Genomic DNA, 15,364 nt, shown 5'->3' on the forward strand with positions numbered 1-15,364 from the left:
AGGAAAAGATACTTGACATTGGAAAAGCTCTAGCAAACGAAACTACACGACCTTTTATGCTATGCTTAGGATTGGGTCTTGTCCATCACATCATTCTCCTAATGATGTGATCCCGTTATCAATGACATCCAATGTCCATAGTCAGGAAACCATGACTATCTGTTGATCAACGAGCTAGTCAACTAGAGGCTTACTAGGGACACTTTGTGGTCTATGTATTCACACATGTATTACGATTTCCGGACAATACAAATATAGCATGAACAATAGACAATTACCATGAACAAAGAAACATAATAATAACCTTTTATTATTGCCTCTAGGGCATATTTCCAACACATACTTGTGGCACTGCCGCCTTGGTCACATTGGTGTCAAACGCATGAAGAAGCTCCATGCATATGGACTTTTGGAGTCTCTTGATTACGAATCATTTGACACGTGCGAACCATGCCTCATGGGTAAGATGACCAAGACTCCGTTCTCCGGAACAATGGAGCGAGCAACCAACTTATTGGAAATCATACATACCGATGTGTGCGGTCCAATGAGTGTTGAGGCTCGCGGAGGATATCGTTATGTTCTCACTCTCACTGATGACTTAAGTAGATATGGGTATGTCTACCTAATGAAACACAAGTCTGAAACCTTTGAAAAGTTCAAGGAATTTCAGAGTGAGGTTGAGAATCAACGTGACAGAAAAATAAAATTCTTACGATCAGATCGTGGTGGAGAATATTTAAGTCACGAATTTGGTGCGCACTTAAGGAAATGTGGAATCGTTTCACAACTCACGCCGCCTGAAACACCTCAGCGAAACGGTGTGTCCGAACATCGTAATCGCACTCTATTGGATATGGTGCGATCTATGATGTCTCTTACCGATTTACCGCTCTCATTTTGGGGCTATGCTTTAGAGACTGCCGCATTCACTTTAAATAGGGCTCCATCGAAATCCGTTGAGACGACACCGTATGAATTATGGTTTGGGAAGAAACCTAAGCTGTCGTTTCTAAAAGTTTGGGGATGCGATGCTTATGTCAAGAAACTTCAACCTGAAAAGCTCGAACCCAAGTCGGAGAAATGCGTCTTCATAGGATACCCTAAGGAAACTATTGGGTATACCTTCTACCTCAGATCCGAAGGCAAGATCTTCGTTGCCAAGAACGGGTCCTTTCTGGAGAAGGAGTTTCTCTCGAAAGAATTGAGTGGGAGGAAAGTGGAACTTGATGAGGTGATAGTCACCCCTTCCGAACCGGAAAGTAGCGCAGCGCATGAAAATGTTCCTGTGGTGCCTACACCGACTGGGGAGGAAGTTAATGATGATGATCATGAAGCTTCGGATCAAGTTACTACTGAACTTCGTAGGTCCACAAGGACACATTCCGCACCAGAGTGGTACGGCAACCCTGTCCTGGAAATCATGTTGTTAGACAACGGTGAACCTTCGAACTATGAAGAAGCGATGGCGGGCCCGGATTCCGACAAATGGCTAGAAGCCATGAAATCCGAGATAGGATCCATGTATGAAAACGAAGTATGGACTTTGACTCACTTGCCCGATGATCGACGAGCCATAGAAAACAAATGGATCTTTAAGAAGAAGACGGACGCGGATGGTAATGTGACCATCTATAAGGCTCGACTCGTCGCTAAGGGTTATCGACAAGTTCAAGGGGTTGACTACGATGAGACTTTCTCACCCGTAGCGAAGCTGAAGTCCGTCCGAATCATGTTAGCAATTGCCGCATACTATGATTATGAGATATGGCAGATGGATGTCAAAACGGCATTCCTTAACGGCTTCCTTAAGGAAGAGTTGTATATGATGCAGCCGGAAGGTTTTGTCGATCCTAAGAATGCTAACAAAGTATGCAAGCTCCAGCGCTCAATCTATGGGCTGGTGCAAGCATCTCGGAGTTGGAACATTCGCTTTGATGAGATGATCAAAGCGTTTGGGTTTACACAGACTTATGGAGAAGCTTGTGTTTACAAGAAAGTGAGTGGGAGCTCTGTAGCATTTCTCATATTATATGTGGATGACATACTATTGATGGGAAATGATATAGAATTCTTGGAAAGTATAAAGGCCTATTTGAATAAGTGTTTTTCAATGAAGGGCCTTGGAGAAGTTGCTTATATATTAGGCATCAAGATCTATAGAGATAGATCAAGACGCCTCATTGGTCTTTCACAGAGTACATACCTTGACAAGATATTGAAGAAGTTCAATATGGATCAGTCCAAGAAGGGGTTCTTGCCTGTATTGCAAGGTGTGCAATTGAGCACGGCTCAATGCCCGACCACGGCAGAAGATAGAGAAAAGATGAGTGTCATCCCCTATGCCTCAGCCATAGGGTCTATTATGTATGCCATGCTGTGTACCAGACCTGATGTAAACCTTGCCGTAAGTTTGGTAGGAAGGTACCAAAGTAATCCCGGCATGGAAGACTGGACAGCGGTCAAGAATATCTTGAAGTACCTGAAGAGGACTAAGGATATGTTTCTCGTTTATGGAGGTGACGAAGAGCTCGTCGTAAAGGGTTACGTCGACGCTAGCTTCGACACAGATCTGGATGACTCGAAGTCACAGACCGGATACGTGTATATTTTGAATGGAGGAGCAGTAAGCTGATACAGTTGCAAGCAAAGCGTCGTGGCGGGATCTACATGTGAAGCGGAGTACATGGCAGCCTCGGAGGCAGCACGGGAAGCAGTCTGGATGAAGGAGTTCATTACCGACCTAGGGGTGATTCCCAATGCGTTGGGCCCGATGACTCTCTTCTGTGACAACACTGGAGCTATTGCCCTTGCGAAGGAGCCCAGGTTTCACAGGAAGACCAGGCATATCAAGCGTCGCTTCAACTCCATTCGTGAAAGTGTTCAAAATGGAGACATAGATATTTGTAAAGTACATACGAACCTGAATGTAGCAGATCCGTTGACTAAACCTCTCAGCAAAACATGATCAACACCAGGACACAATGGGTGTTCAATTCATCACAATGTAACTAGATTATTGAATCTAGTGCAAGTGGGAGACTGTTGGAAATATGCCCTAGAGGCAATAATAAATGGTTATTATTGTATTTCTTTGTTCATGGTAATTGTCTATTGTTCATGCTATAACTGTGTTATCCGGAAATCGTAATACACGTGTGAATACATAGACCACAACGTGTCCCTAGTAAGCCTCTAGTTGACTAGCTCGTTGATCAAACAGATAGTCATGGTTTCCTGACTATGGACATTGGATGTCATTGATAACGGGATCACATCATTAGGAGAATGATGTGATGGACAAGACCCAATCCTAAGCATAGCTCAAAGATCGTGTAGTTCGTTTGCTAGAGCTTTTCCAATGTCAAGTATCTTTTCCTTAGACCATGAGATCGTGCAACTCCCGGATACCGTAGGAGTGCCTTGGGTGTGCCAAACGTCACAACGTAACTGGGTGACTATAAAGGTACACTACGGGTATCTCCGAAAGTGTCTGTTGGGTTGGCACGGATCGAGACTGGGATTTGTCACTCCGTATGACGGAGAGGTATCTCTGGGCCCACTCGGTAATGCATCATCATAATGAGCTCAATGTGACTAAGGCGTTAGTCACAGGATCATGCATTGCGGTACGAGTAAAGAGACTTGCCGGTAACGAGATTGAACAAGGTATTGGGATACCGACGATCGAATCTCGGGCAAGTAACATACCGATTGACAAAGGGAATTGTATACGGGATTGATTGAATCCTCGACATCGTGGTTCATCCGATGAGATCATCGTGGAACATGTGGGAGCCAACATGGGTATCCAGATCCCGCTGTTGGTTATTGACCGGAGAGGCGTCTCGGTCATGTCTGCATGTCTCCCGAACCCGTAGGGTCTACACACTTAAGGTTCGGTGACGCTAGGGTTGTAGAGATATGAGTATGCGGAAACCCGAAAGTTGTTCGGAGTCCCGGATGAGATCCCGGACGTCACGAGGAGTTTCGGAATGGTCCGGAGGTGAAGAATTATATATAGGAAGTCAAGTTTCGGCCACCGGGAAAGTTTCGGGGGTCACCGGTATTGTACCGGGACCACCGGAAGGGTCCCGGGGGTCCACCGGGTAGGGCCACCTATCCCGAAGGGCCCCATGGGCTGAAGTGGGAAGGGAACCAGCCCTTAGTGGGCTGGGGCGCCCCCCATGGGCCTCCCCCCTGCGCCTAGGGTTGGAAACCATAGGGTGGGGGCGCCCCACTTGACTTGGGGGGTAAGTTACCCCCCTTGGCCGCCCCCCCCCTCTAGATGGGTCTTGGCCGGCGCCCCCCCTTCCCAAGGGGCCTATATAAAGGGGGGAGGGAGGGCAGCAATACAACAGCCTTGGGCGCCTCCCTCCTCCCCTGCAACACCTCTCCCTCTCGCAGAAGCTCGGCGAAGCCCTGCCGAGATCCCGCTACATCCACCACCACGCCGTCGTGCTGCTGGATCTCCATCAACCTCTCCTTCCCCCTTGCTGGATCAAGAAGGAGGAGACGTCGCTGCACCGTACGTGTGTTGAACGCGGAGGTGCCGTCCGTTCGGTACTCGGTCATCGGTGATTTGGATCACGGCGAGTACGACTCCATCAACCACGTTCATTGGAATGCTTCCGCTCGCGATCTACAAGGGTATGTAGATGCACTCCTTTCCCCTCGTTGCTAGTATACTCCATAGATGGATCTTGGTGAGCGTAGGAAAATTTTAAAATTCTGCTACGATCCCCAACAGGTTCAGCCGATGGCCATGCCCAAGACATGAGTGCAGCTACATGGCATTCCGAAGAAGCACAGGCGTGAGGACCGCATCAAGGAAGGGTTCCGGATGCTTGGTCGCCCGATCGTGGTGGGTGAATTGTCCCTCATCAGGTTGGGGCCGGTGAGGATGAAGTTAGCGTGTAAGGCTCTGGAGAAACTTAATGGTTTTGTGGAAGTTTGGTTCAATCACGAAGGCTATCAGATTAAGGTGGAGCGTGAGGTTCTTCCCAAGCGTGGCGGCGAACGTGTGGTGCCTAGCACTGGTCCTTCCAACCCCGCCCAAAGACCCTGATGTCACTGGTGGTTCGCGGCCATCGGGAAGCGCTCGGCCTAGCTGTGCGGGCCCTGGATCAACACCTCTGGGAGAGGACCGGCCGCCCATCACGGCTGCTGATGGAGACGCCAAGATGCAGGACATGGGAGAGGACTTCGAAGACAGCCAACAAGACACTTCAATTGACACAAAGACATGGGACAAGCTGGGTGCCCTCTCGGCTGATGCGGGTGCCATGAGGGTGGCGACCCAGGACACGGCTGTGAGTGTTCCACCGTTGGCCCGCTCCCTTGCGCTGACTTTCGATGAATACGGATCCAATATCTCGGCCCCCCTACGGGCGAGGCCTGAGTCTCATGAGGTGGTTGGGCGACTTCAACTGCTACCCTGACACCCTCTCTTGTTGTGGCAACGGGGACAAACTCTGGGTGCGTCGTTGACTACGACCTGACTCCTACCAACAAGCGTGGCTCCAACAGCGCAGGTCGTCAGGCCAAGAAGACGGGAGGCAGAAAGCTGGCCAATAAGCATGTGTCATCTAAGACGGCGGCGGCGGTGACTCTTGGTGGCGAGTTGGGGGCGGCTTTGGGTACGGCAGAAGTGGGCAGCAAGCCCAGGCGCTCCAAGGCTACTCCAGTGGTGCAGCGGGCCCCCAGCGTTCGGGCCAAGGCCAAACTTGGGGACCTGTCTTCGCTGGAGAGCGCCAAGCTTCGGCTCGCCGACAAGAATCTGGAGTCGTCAGGTAATCCCTTACCTTCTTACCGTATCTTGAACGCATTTTCGGATGAACATCTGGCTAGCATCTTAGACGATAGTGGTGTGGCGATTAGTGCTCCGTTTGGCAAAATTATTTCGCTGGTGCGCGCGCAGGAGGAAGCGCAGGCCATGCTCGCGGCTGCGGCTGCGCGCTGTGCTGATTCGAACCAACTGGCCATCGTACCAGTAGAGGCTGGTGGCGAGGCAGGTCCCGATGAGGGGACAGAGGCTAGGGATGCCTCTGATCTACCTTCTTCCAGCCGGATTCCGACGCGGAAGCGTGTGGCGAAAGCGGTGACATCCAGGGGGGTGCGCCTTCGAAATCGAATCATATAGATGCGCTACCTGTTTTCGAACATTCGTGGTTGTGGCCACGGTGGGAGGCGTACTCAACTCAAGGAGTATATAGCCAAGGAGAGGATTGACGTGGTAGCGCTCCAGGAAACGATCAAAACTGACTTCTCGTTCCGCGATCTCCTTGCGTTTGATCCTTTGCAACGTTTCTCATGGAACTGGGTGTCCTCGACGGGCCACTCGGGTGGAATTTTAATGGGTTATAATCGTGATATCTGTGATGTATTGCAATGGGATGTTGGTGTATTTTTTCTTGCGGCTACCATTCAACATCGTGCTTCGGGTCTCTCGTGGGTAGTTGTGTGCATGTACGGGCCTGCTGACCATTCGCATTCAGCTAATTTCTTGCTTGAGCTAACCAATTTGGCCAGGGCCAAACGAGCTCTCAACTTGCCACTGGTGGTGGGTGGTGATTTCAATTTAATCTGTTCGGGGGCGGACAAAAACAACGCCAATATTGACTGGACTCGGGTGTCCATGTTCAATGGGGCCATTGCGGCAACGGCATTGCGTGAGGCTACACGGACCGGTGCTAGATATACATGGACTAACAAACAATTGCAGCCGGTGCGGAGCATGTTAGACAGGGTGTTTTTTACCCCTGAATGGGAGGTTCTCTTTCCCTTATGCACGCTTGTAGCCAAAACATGCATTGGCTCGGACCATGTTCCATTGATATTTTCCTCTGGGGAGGACTACATTAGACGTAGCTCGCGTTTCTACTTCGAAATGGTGTGGTTCGAAGCTGAGGGGTTTGTACAGATGGTCGCGGATCGTTGGATTTCGATTTGCGCCCAGCTCGAGCCGCAACGCGGACCGGCAGAGTGTTGGACCGTGGCGGCTAGCAAACTCCGCGTGTTCCTGCGTGGGTGGGGGGCTAACCATGGCAGTGAAACCAAGAGGGAGCGGGCTAGAATTGTATAGGCAATAGCCGCGCTGGACTTGGAGGCCGACCAACGCACCTTCTCGGAGGGAGAATGTGCCTTTGGTACGACCTTGAACGCAAAGTCATAGCCATCCTTCGGGCAGAGGAGGAATATTGGCGACGTAGGGGCGGAATCAAATGGGTCACCAAAGGAGACGCTAACACCGGCTATTTTCATGCTTACGCTAACGGTAGGAAACGTAAAAGTACTATTCTACGGTTACAATCAGATAATGGTCTCTTGCTAACCAACGAACTCATTGTGGCCCACATCTATGAGTTTTTCATCGGCCTTTTGGGGACGGCCAAGGAAAAAGCCCTTTGCCTCCGCGAGGACCTTTGGGACCCATCCGAACGGGTCTCACAGGAGGAGAACTAAGGGCTCGTTCTCTTGTTCCTTCCGGAGGAAATCGATAGAGCTTTGCACGATATGAAAACGGACACGGCGCCTAGGCCGGATGGCTAGCCGGTGGAATTTTTCAAACAGTTCTGGCCTAATCTTAAGCACCTTTTCTATGATATTGTGAACGGTTTCGCGTTAGGTACAGTAGACCTTGTGAGATTAAACTATGGGGCTATCAGCTTGATTCCCAAAGTAAAAGGGGCCGACGACATCAAACTTTTTAGGCCGATCACTTTGATTAATGTCCCTTTCAAGATTTGCGCGAAAGCTTACGCCTCCCGCTTGACGCCCGTGGCTCAACGGGTGATTAGCTCTAGTCAGACTGGTTTTCTGAAGCATCGTAACATTCTAGAAGGTCCTTTAGCGCTTCTTGAAATCATGCATGAGCTTAAACGTACCAAGTCGCAAGGCGTACTTCTCAAGTTAGATTTCGAGAAGGCCTACGATCGCGTGAACTGGGAGTTCATACGTGAGGTCCTCATCAAAAAGGGTTTTGATGGGGGTTTTGTTCACCGTATCATGCACCTCGTGAGTAGTGGGCACACGGCGGTGACCATCAACGGTGAAATGGGCTATTTTTTCCGCAACAAGCATGGCCTTCGGCAGGGAGACCCGAGCTCGCCATTGATCTTTAATTTTGTTGCGGATGCCCTCGCGGCTCTGATTAACAAAGCCAGGGCTGCGGGACACATTAAAGGGCTAATCCCCCGCCTCATCCCCGGCGGTGTTACTCACCTGCAATACGCAGATGGCACGATGCTTTTGTTCGAGCCGGACGACCATCGCATTGCTCGATTAAGTTACTTCTACTAGCATTTGAGATTTTGTCGGGTCTTAAGATCAATTTTTTCAAAAGCGAAGTGATCACCACAGGGATGGAGGATCACGAAAGTAGGAGGATTGCAAACTTGCTCAACTATAAGATTGGGAAGTTCCCGATCAAATACCTTGGGCTACCGATTATGCACAAGAAACTGACCATAGCTGAATGGCCGCCACTTTATGGCAAAGTGGTGAATCGGGTTAGCCCATGGAGAGGGAGGTTTATGTCTTCGGCTTCTAGGTTGATTTTGACCAATTCTAGCTTATCCTCCCTCCCTCTATTTACAATGGGCATGTTCCTCCTAGCCGATGGCGTGCATGCCAAGCTGGACACGCCGCGCACCCTGTTCTTTTGGGAAGGAACTGGGACGAAACGCAAATACCACTTGGTAAAATGGGATGCGGTCTGCAGACCGAAAAAGTTCGGTGGTCTGGGGATCACGAATTCGAAACTTATGAATGTTGCCCTGCTCACCAAGTGGTGGTGGAGCCTCGCCCAAAATGAGAAGGGTCTCTGGGCGGTTATCCTTCGGGCAAAATATTTCCCGGACGGCAATCTTTTTAAGGCCAAGACCAAGGGATCGTCGTTTTGGAATGGGATCCAAGCGGTGAGACCAACATTTTCGGTTGGGCCCATTTTTCAGTCAACAACGGCTCGTCAACGCGATTTTGGCTTGACTGTTGGAGGGGCCAAACTCCGTTGTGGCAATCACATCCGGAGCTGTATCAGCTTGCCATGGATACTAACATTTTGGTCGCTGACGCCCTTAGAGTGCACCCGCCGGCGATCTCCTTCTTCAGGTCTCTGGAGGCAGGAGAGGAAGCTTCTTGGAATGCACTGGTGGCTGAGCTCAAGGGGAGGAGCCTCAGCCAGGATAAGGATAAGGTCACGTGGAGGCTAACTGCTTCACAGAAATTCTCGGTGAAATCCTTATACGAGAAGCTTACGGAGGGGAATGAGCTAGACATGGCTAGGGGGCTGTGGAAGGCTGGCATTCCCCTCAAGATTAAGATTTTTATGTGGCAAATGTTTCGTAATCGCCTCCCAACCTCGGATAATGTGGCCAAGCGTCACCGGCCGGCGAATGGGACATGCGCCATTTGTGGACTCGGGGAGGACGCTAACCACGTCTTCTTCGGGTGTCGTCTTGCTAGATTTGCGTGGAGCGCGGTCAGAGATACTTTTAATCAGAATTGGAACCCGCAAACTAGCGTCGATCTTCTTAACTTGTTATCCGCACAGAGGGGTGCGAATGCGAGGGTGGTGTGGCACAGCGTAGGGCCGATGCTTTGGTCCATCTGGACCGTGAGATTCTTTTCAAATGTCATATTTTCTTACAGGCTTGGGCGCCATTGGGGAAGCAGCGTGACGAGGGATGCATGAACGAGATTATGGAGCAGATCAAGCGGTGCATGACGAGATCAAGACTGCAAGGACATCATGCTTGAGCCTTTTGCGTTTAATTTAGCTGTGATGCGATCTATGCTATGGTCTATCTTCTCTAGTTTGAACTCTTAGCTTATCTTTGCCGGGACGTTGAGCCCGCTGAACTTATGTCGGCGTGGTTGTAAGGTTGAACTTTGTGTGGATGCTGCCTTGAGGCTTTATTAATTTAAAGCCGGACGCTCTGTGCGTTTTCGTTCCAAAAAAAAGTTGCAGGATAAAGTCATTTCTTCAGAGAACATGAATCGCATTTACAAGTTCCGGCAGCAAAACAACATCATCATTTCAAGACACACAAGATACCAAATTCTTTTCTGCCATGCTATTTCCCCTACCATCAAAGAACGAAAAAAAAGGAAGAAAAAATGTGAGAGCAGCGGCCGCGATCGGCTCGGTGAGTTCAGGACAGCGACGCCAGCGACGAGGACATGCTGCCGCCCGCCTTGGCCACGGCGACGTAGTTGAACGACGACGCCGACGCTGCCGACAGGCGCCGCGCGCCCTGCAGGAGCTCGCCGCAGCGCCCGGCCCCGGCCGCCGACGACCGCGGCCGGTCGAGCTCGGCCGAGGAACGGCCTCCGCCGCCGCTGGAGCCGCTGCTGCTGCTGCGCATCGACGGCGCGGAGCACGTGAGCCTGCCGGCGTCGACCCTCTTCCGGTTCATGCTACTCGGGTCCGGCGTCCTGCTGAAGCCGCCGCCGCCGCTGCCGCTGGGCCTCTTGAGGCGCGGCATCGTCTCCTTCTCGCTGAACAGAGTGCGCAGCTTCTTCTGCTCCTGCAACACGCCATCAATTTACTTCAGGTGAGTTCAGAATCCGCATGAATTCAAGCAAGTGTCATCCAAATAAATGCAGTTAACAGCAGTCAGCAGGGATGATTTATTTACCCGGAGTCGCCTCCTCTCCTCCTCCTGCCGCAGCCTGGCTTGCTTGTGCTCCTCCAACACGGCCACCAGGCGAGCCTTGACAAGGTAATAAGAAACGCAAGCATTTCATCAGCTGCCATGCCATGGAAATTGTTGCTGCCGTACAGTTGAGCTGAAGCTAGCTTACCCCGTCGTACAGAAAAGGCTTCTTTCTTTCGCTCTCCCATGCCAGCGTTCGACTCATCAGGTTATCAACAATAGCTGCAGATCGATGAACACTGGGTTATTTTTTGCACAAGGGGTAGTTAGGTTTATGAATGTTTCATAAAACCCAGATGTATATGTACATGTACTCCTACATACCTGGAATCTTCATGATGATGACCCTGGCTTTCTCGGCGCGTTTGAGGTTCAGACGTGCAGTCCTGCCGGTGCTGAACCTGTTCTCATCCTGAATGAAATCAGCGAGATGAGATCAGAACCAAGAGATCACTGTCCAATGCACCCAGATAGTACGCATTCAAATTGTAAGATGTGGAGACATACCACGTTGTGGTCGTCGAGCCATTTCTCTTCCTCGCAGGCCAGCAGCCACTTGTTGATCTTCTCCATGATGTCCTTCCTCGACTGATGCTCCTCCTTGGCCTTGGCTATCTGGTCGTCGATGCTGGCCATCAGCTCAGAAGGGTTCACGAGGCCTAATAATATGTAAGATGCAGTCACCATTAGAATAATTGCACATTTGAAATGCATTTCAGTAAGTAAAGAAAAGCTCGGCGCGTCTGAATTTTTTTCTCGGTACTAAAACTGAACAAGAAGCCTGAGCTCGTGGTACTGTACGTACCGGAGTCGATGAGCGCGATGGACTTCTCGGGCACGGTGCTGGCGTCGGGCTCGACGTGCATGCTCCGGCAGATGTTCTCCAGCTCCAGCCTGCGCTTGAGCACCAGCTCCTTCATCCGGCCGGCCTTGAGCCTCGTCAGCCTCTCCACCTCCTCCTCCGTCCTCTTGATGCTCGCCATGGACAGCACGCCGGAGGACAGGACCTCCTCCTTGGCGGGCCTCAGGACGGCCGCCGCCTTCTGGAAGCCCCGCCGCTCCTCCACGGGCGAGTCCATGAGATCCCACAGCTCCACCAGCGGCACCACGGCTTCCCGCAGCTGGGGCAAAAAGGAGAACGTAAGTTGGAGCTTGGAAACAGAGGCGAACTAATTAAGGTTAACTGGTGGTGGTGTACTAAGCATGTAATGTACCAACCATGGCTGCTCGCTTGGCCTTCTCGGAGGTGAGCATGGCGACGACCTGGGAGAGCCTGGTGAGCGTGGTGTCGCTGATGCTGGTGGGCTTGCCGGGGTCGGCCTCGTGCAGCCCCGGGTGGACCTCGTTCACGATGGCGATGAAGTCCTCGCCCAGCACGTCGCACAGCGAGTGCACCTCCGTCACGTGCTCGAGCACCTTGTGCAGACGCTCCGACTGCAACAAATTTTCAGTGGCCGTCAGCTTGTCGCCGTCATATCCAGATGTTGCCAGTGATTGTTATTACTAGTACAGATCAACATTTCATATACTTGACAAATCACAATCCTTGGCACGTTATAATCTTCTGAAGATTTAAAAGTCGCTGGGAAATATTGACGTGAATGGACCGATTAGCCAACTTAACAACAGCATGGACAGTGCAGGATCTGAACTGATGTCCTACTAACTAGCTGTTGATAGGTCCGTCTTAAACAAAGGTAAAATCGATCGGATATCTTGATGAATGGCTTATTTTAAGCAATCCCTGTCGGGTCGGATGCATCCATCCATCGACTGCCAAACGAAAAGCGGTGAAATTCTGAAGTTTCAGAACAAATTTCTTACCTTCTCTTTCTGAAGAGTGGACAGGCGTGCCCTGTAGTCGTTGAGCCTCCTGATGGTCAGGTCATGGGCGTCGCCGGCCCTGGGGGAGTTGTCCTGGCCGTGGCTCCGCCCTGCGATTTCAGCGCTGATCTTCTCGATCTCCGACCGGATGTCAGAGAACTGCTTGCTCCGTTCTGCTCTCATCGCCCGCAGCTCTTCCAGCAGAGCCGTCGCCGATGACACCCGCTCGTTCAGGGACACGGTCCATTTGTTCACCTAAGAGATGGAAAAGAAAAATCGAAATAGTGAGTAAGTTTCAGTCAACAGGAACATGTCATGATTTCAGTGAGCAAGTTAAACAGAGGCCTCAACAAACAATCGCGTGTCCGTCTACTTCTGTTACACCGTACTGATATAATATGAGCAGACTCGATACAGAATCACGATTAAGTTCCATAGAACTACCGATTATTGATCGGTTAGCGAACTACACCTTTTTTTAAGATCATCGTGAACTACACTTTTAAAAGTAGTTTCGCAAAGCTACACTTGTTTTGTGTCATTGTTCAGAAACCACATTTGTTTCTACGAAACTGCTCCACGGACGACACTTGAATTTAGTTTCTATGTAAAGAGTAAAGTGCACTGATAGTCTCTGAAAAAAGACACTAGCCGCTGGATGTGTGAACCGCTGAAAAAACAAAGATCTTTGCGCGATTCACACATCCAGCGGCTAGTGTCCTTTTTTCAGCGGTATGCATGTCCGGCTGGATTTAGTTTTCGGCTGTGAATCGTGCAAATTGTGTCATGTGCATAGCAGTAATCACGCGGTGCGGAATTTCCGTTGCCACATCTTTCTAATAACACCGAATCTATTTCTTTTTCACACACACACACACACCACCACGTGTACCACCATACCAATAGGTGGGTTCTAGTTTCTCTATAAAGAGTAAAGTGCACTGCTAGTCTCTTAGGAGTAAAGAGTAAAAGCTTCTTCCAGTATTAGTGAGCCCCCGGTTCAAAATTTGGTGTGGAGCTAACATGTGGGCCACATTTAGCTTCTCTGTAAAGAGTAAAGTGCACTGCTAGTCTTTTAGGAGTATGTGACGAGCTTATGCTTTGATAATGCATGTTTGCTTCTCTAAACTCGTTAAAAATGTCCATTGTTGTGGCAAGTTGACGGTGCCATCCTAGTTAGCTAGGACCCACATGACAGCTACCTCCATTTCTCTCTTCATCCTAGTATCAGTTATATCTATTTTAAAAATAACAGTACAAAAGAGCTTGATTCTGTGAAACGATTCGTTACAAGCCTATATTTCCCTTTATGGATAGGCTGAAAAGACTGTATGTTTATGGAATATTTACTCCACAATCTTAGACCGATAGAGATCAAGTTTTTTTCGAAAAGGAGAGAATCCCCAGCCTTTGCATCAATATATCATTTCTAAAGCTAAAGGCTTTAAACTTCTATTAATTTTTAGAATCCCTGTGCCTCGTGCTCGAATGGACTTCCTTCGGGTTGACTCTAAAATGGAGTGCAAAACTATGTATTTTGACTGATCATGTAAATATCATAATATTGAAAGTATAAAATCTTACAGTTGTAATTAATATATTAACGCGGATTTGTTTTACTCCTCATCAAAGTAACAAGTACTGAAAAAACAAGATGGGTGCAGGGAAAGGAGATGCGGATTGCCGGCTGCCTGCGAAAGGCCCCAAGTAAGTTACGCACCTTGAACTGCGTGGAGTTTTCGGCGCCGAGGGCGGCGGTGAGGGCGGCGATCTCGGCCTCGCTGGCGGCGAGCGACTGGTGCAGCAGCGCGCGCTCGCCGGTGGCCTCGTCGACCTTGCGGCGGTACACCCGCGTGCACTCCGCCTCCAGCTCGTGCACCATCCGCTCCCTCTCCTCCCTGCTCTTGCCTATCTCCCCCCACAGTTGCTGCACACACACACATCCACTCCACATGTCAAACCACAGCACTTGAAAACTCAAAAGAACAGAACAGAGCCCAGCCGGCCGGGAGAAGATCGACGGACGCACCCTGAGCTCCGCGAGCAGGGGCGCGCAGCTGCCGACCTCGGCGCCGGCACCGGCACCGGCACCGGACAGGGCCAGCGGCGCCATGTTGTACAGCAGCTCGGCGGCGACTTCTCCCATGGTGGTTGCACGCGTATGCTGGCTGGCTGTTGGAGAAGAGACGACAATGCACCAGCTAGCTCGAGAGTTGGGAGAGGGTTTAAGCGTCCAGCTAACAAGAGGTAGACGTCGCTGATTGATGGATGGGTGCGTCGGGTGGAGAGGAGAGCATATATAGCTGAAAGTGCCAGGCCCTCGGGTCGGAACACCGGGCCCGCTGGCAGCCTCCGCGGCTCGGTACGCGACAAGTATAGGATGGTCCCGTGTGTAACCACTGACCAGCCAGCAGCCGCGCTGATGATGATGATGATGATGATGATCGACTGATCGACTGACTCCGTGTAGGGCAGAGCAAAAAGGAAAGGAAATTGGAAGAGAAGAGGAAGCCTGGCTAATAAATCCAGGGTTTTGGTGTGTGATAATATGCTTGATTTGTGGTTTGTTTATGCCTACTTCTGGCTGGGCTGCAGTTGGCCTGGAACCATCGTCGATCGATCATGCATGCTGGTCATGAACCCTAATTTTGTGATATGATATTGGCACTTGCCGACTTGCGCGCGTCACAAACAAATGAATTTAACAACGTCCGTCCGGGGTGTTTGCATCATCCTTTCTCGTTGCATCCACATGGAAAAAAGAATAAGTGCTTGCTTCGCAGGCCAAGTCAAAAAAGAGCGATGCGCATAGTCAATTGCGTATACTCTGCGCGCCATTGACACGACATGCACGAGAAGTAGTGATAACAAGGACTCTCCGC

General features: G+C 50.4%; 2 protein-coding genes across 2 annotated transcripts; one reads left to right on the forward strand and one right to left on the reverse strand.

Annotated features, from left to right (window-relative positions):
* The first annotated feature begins 9,046 nt into the window (after nucleotides 1–9,046).
* On the forward strand, nucleotides 9,047–9,694 carry LOC141021634 (uncharacterized). The gene has a single exon (XM_073497480.1). The coding sequence runs from the start codon at nucleotides 9,047–9,049 to the stop codon at nucleotides 9,692–9,694; it is 648 nt and encodes a 215-aa protein (XP_073353581.1).
* Nucleotides 9,695–9,964: 270 nt separating this feature from the next.
* LOC109753923 (65-kDa microtubule-associated protein 6) lies at nucleotides 9,965–14,755 on the reverse strand. Its single transcript, XM_020312846.4, has 10 exons — nucleotides 14,512–14,755; nucleotides 14,203–14,409; nucleotides 12,483–12,737; nucleotides 11,877–12,092; nucleotides 11,464–11,779; nucleotides 11,166–11,317; nucleotides 10,983–11,070; nucleotides 10,807–10,880; nucleotides 10,641–10,715; nucleotides 9,965–10,529 (listed from the first exon to the last, which is right to left on the reverse strand). The coding sequence occupies exons 1-10, from the start codon at nucleotides 14,626–14,628 to the stop codon at nucleotides 10,155–10,157; spliced, it is 1,875 nt and encodes a 624-aa protein (XP_020168435.1). The 5' UTR covers nucleotides 14,629–14,755; the 3' UTR covers nucleotides 9,965–10,154.
* Nucleotides 14,756–15,364: the final 609 nt, after the last annotated feature.

This window comes from Aegilops tauschii, chromosome 4 (genome assembly GCF_002575655.3).
Source record: "Aegilops tauschii subsp. strangulata cultivar AL8/78 chromosome 4, Aet v6.0, whole genome shotgun sequence".
Lineage (NCBI taxonomy): Eukaryota > Viridiplantae > Streptophyta > Magnoliopsida > Poales > Poaceae > Aegilops > Aegilops tauschii.

Excerpts from the sequence above, each read along its gene's own strand:
- LOC109753923 (XM_020312846.4), bottom strand. The coding sequence starts at position 14,628 with ATGGGAGAAGTCGCCGCCGAGCTGCTGTACAACATGGCGCCGCTGGCC. Across the intron at positions 14,410-14,511 it reads CCCTGCTCGCGGAGCTCAGG|CAACTGTGGGGGGAGATAGG; the intron begins GTGCGTCCGTCG and ends GTGTGTGTGCAG. Across the intron at positions 12,093-12,482 it reads CCACTCTTCAGAAAGAGAAG|TCGGAGCGTCTGCACAAGGT; the intron begins GTAAGAAATTTG and ends AATTTGTTGCAG.
- LOC141021634 (XM_073497480.1), top strand. The coding sequence starts at position 9,047 with ATGGATACTAACATTTTGGTCGCTGACGCCCTTAGAGTGCACCCGCCG.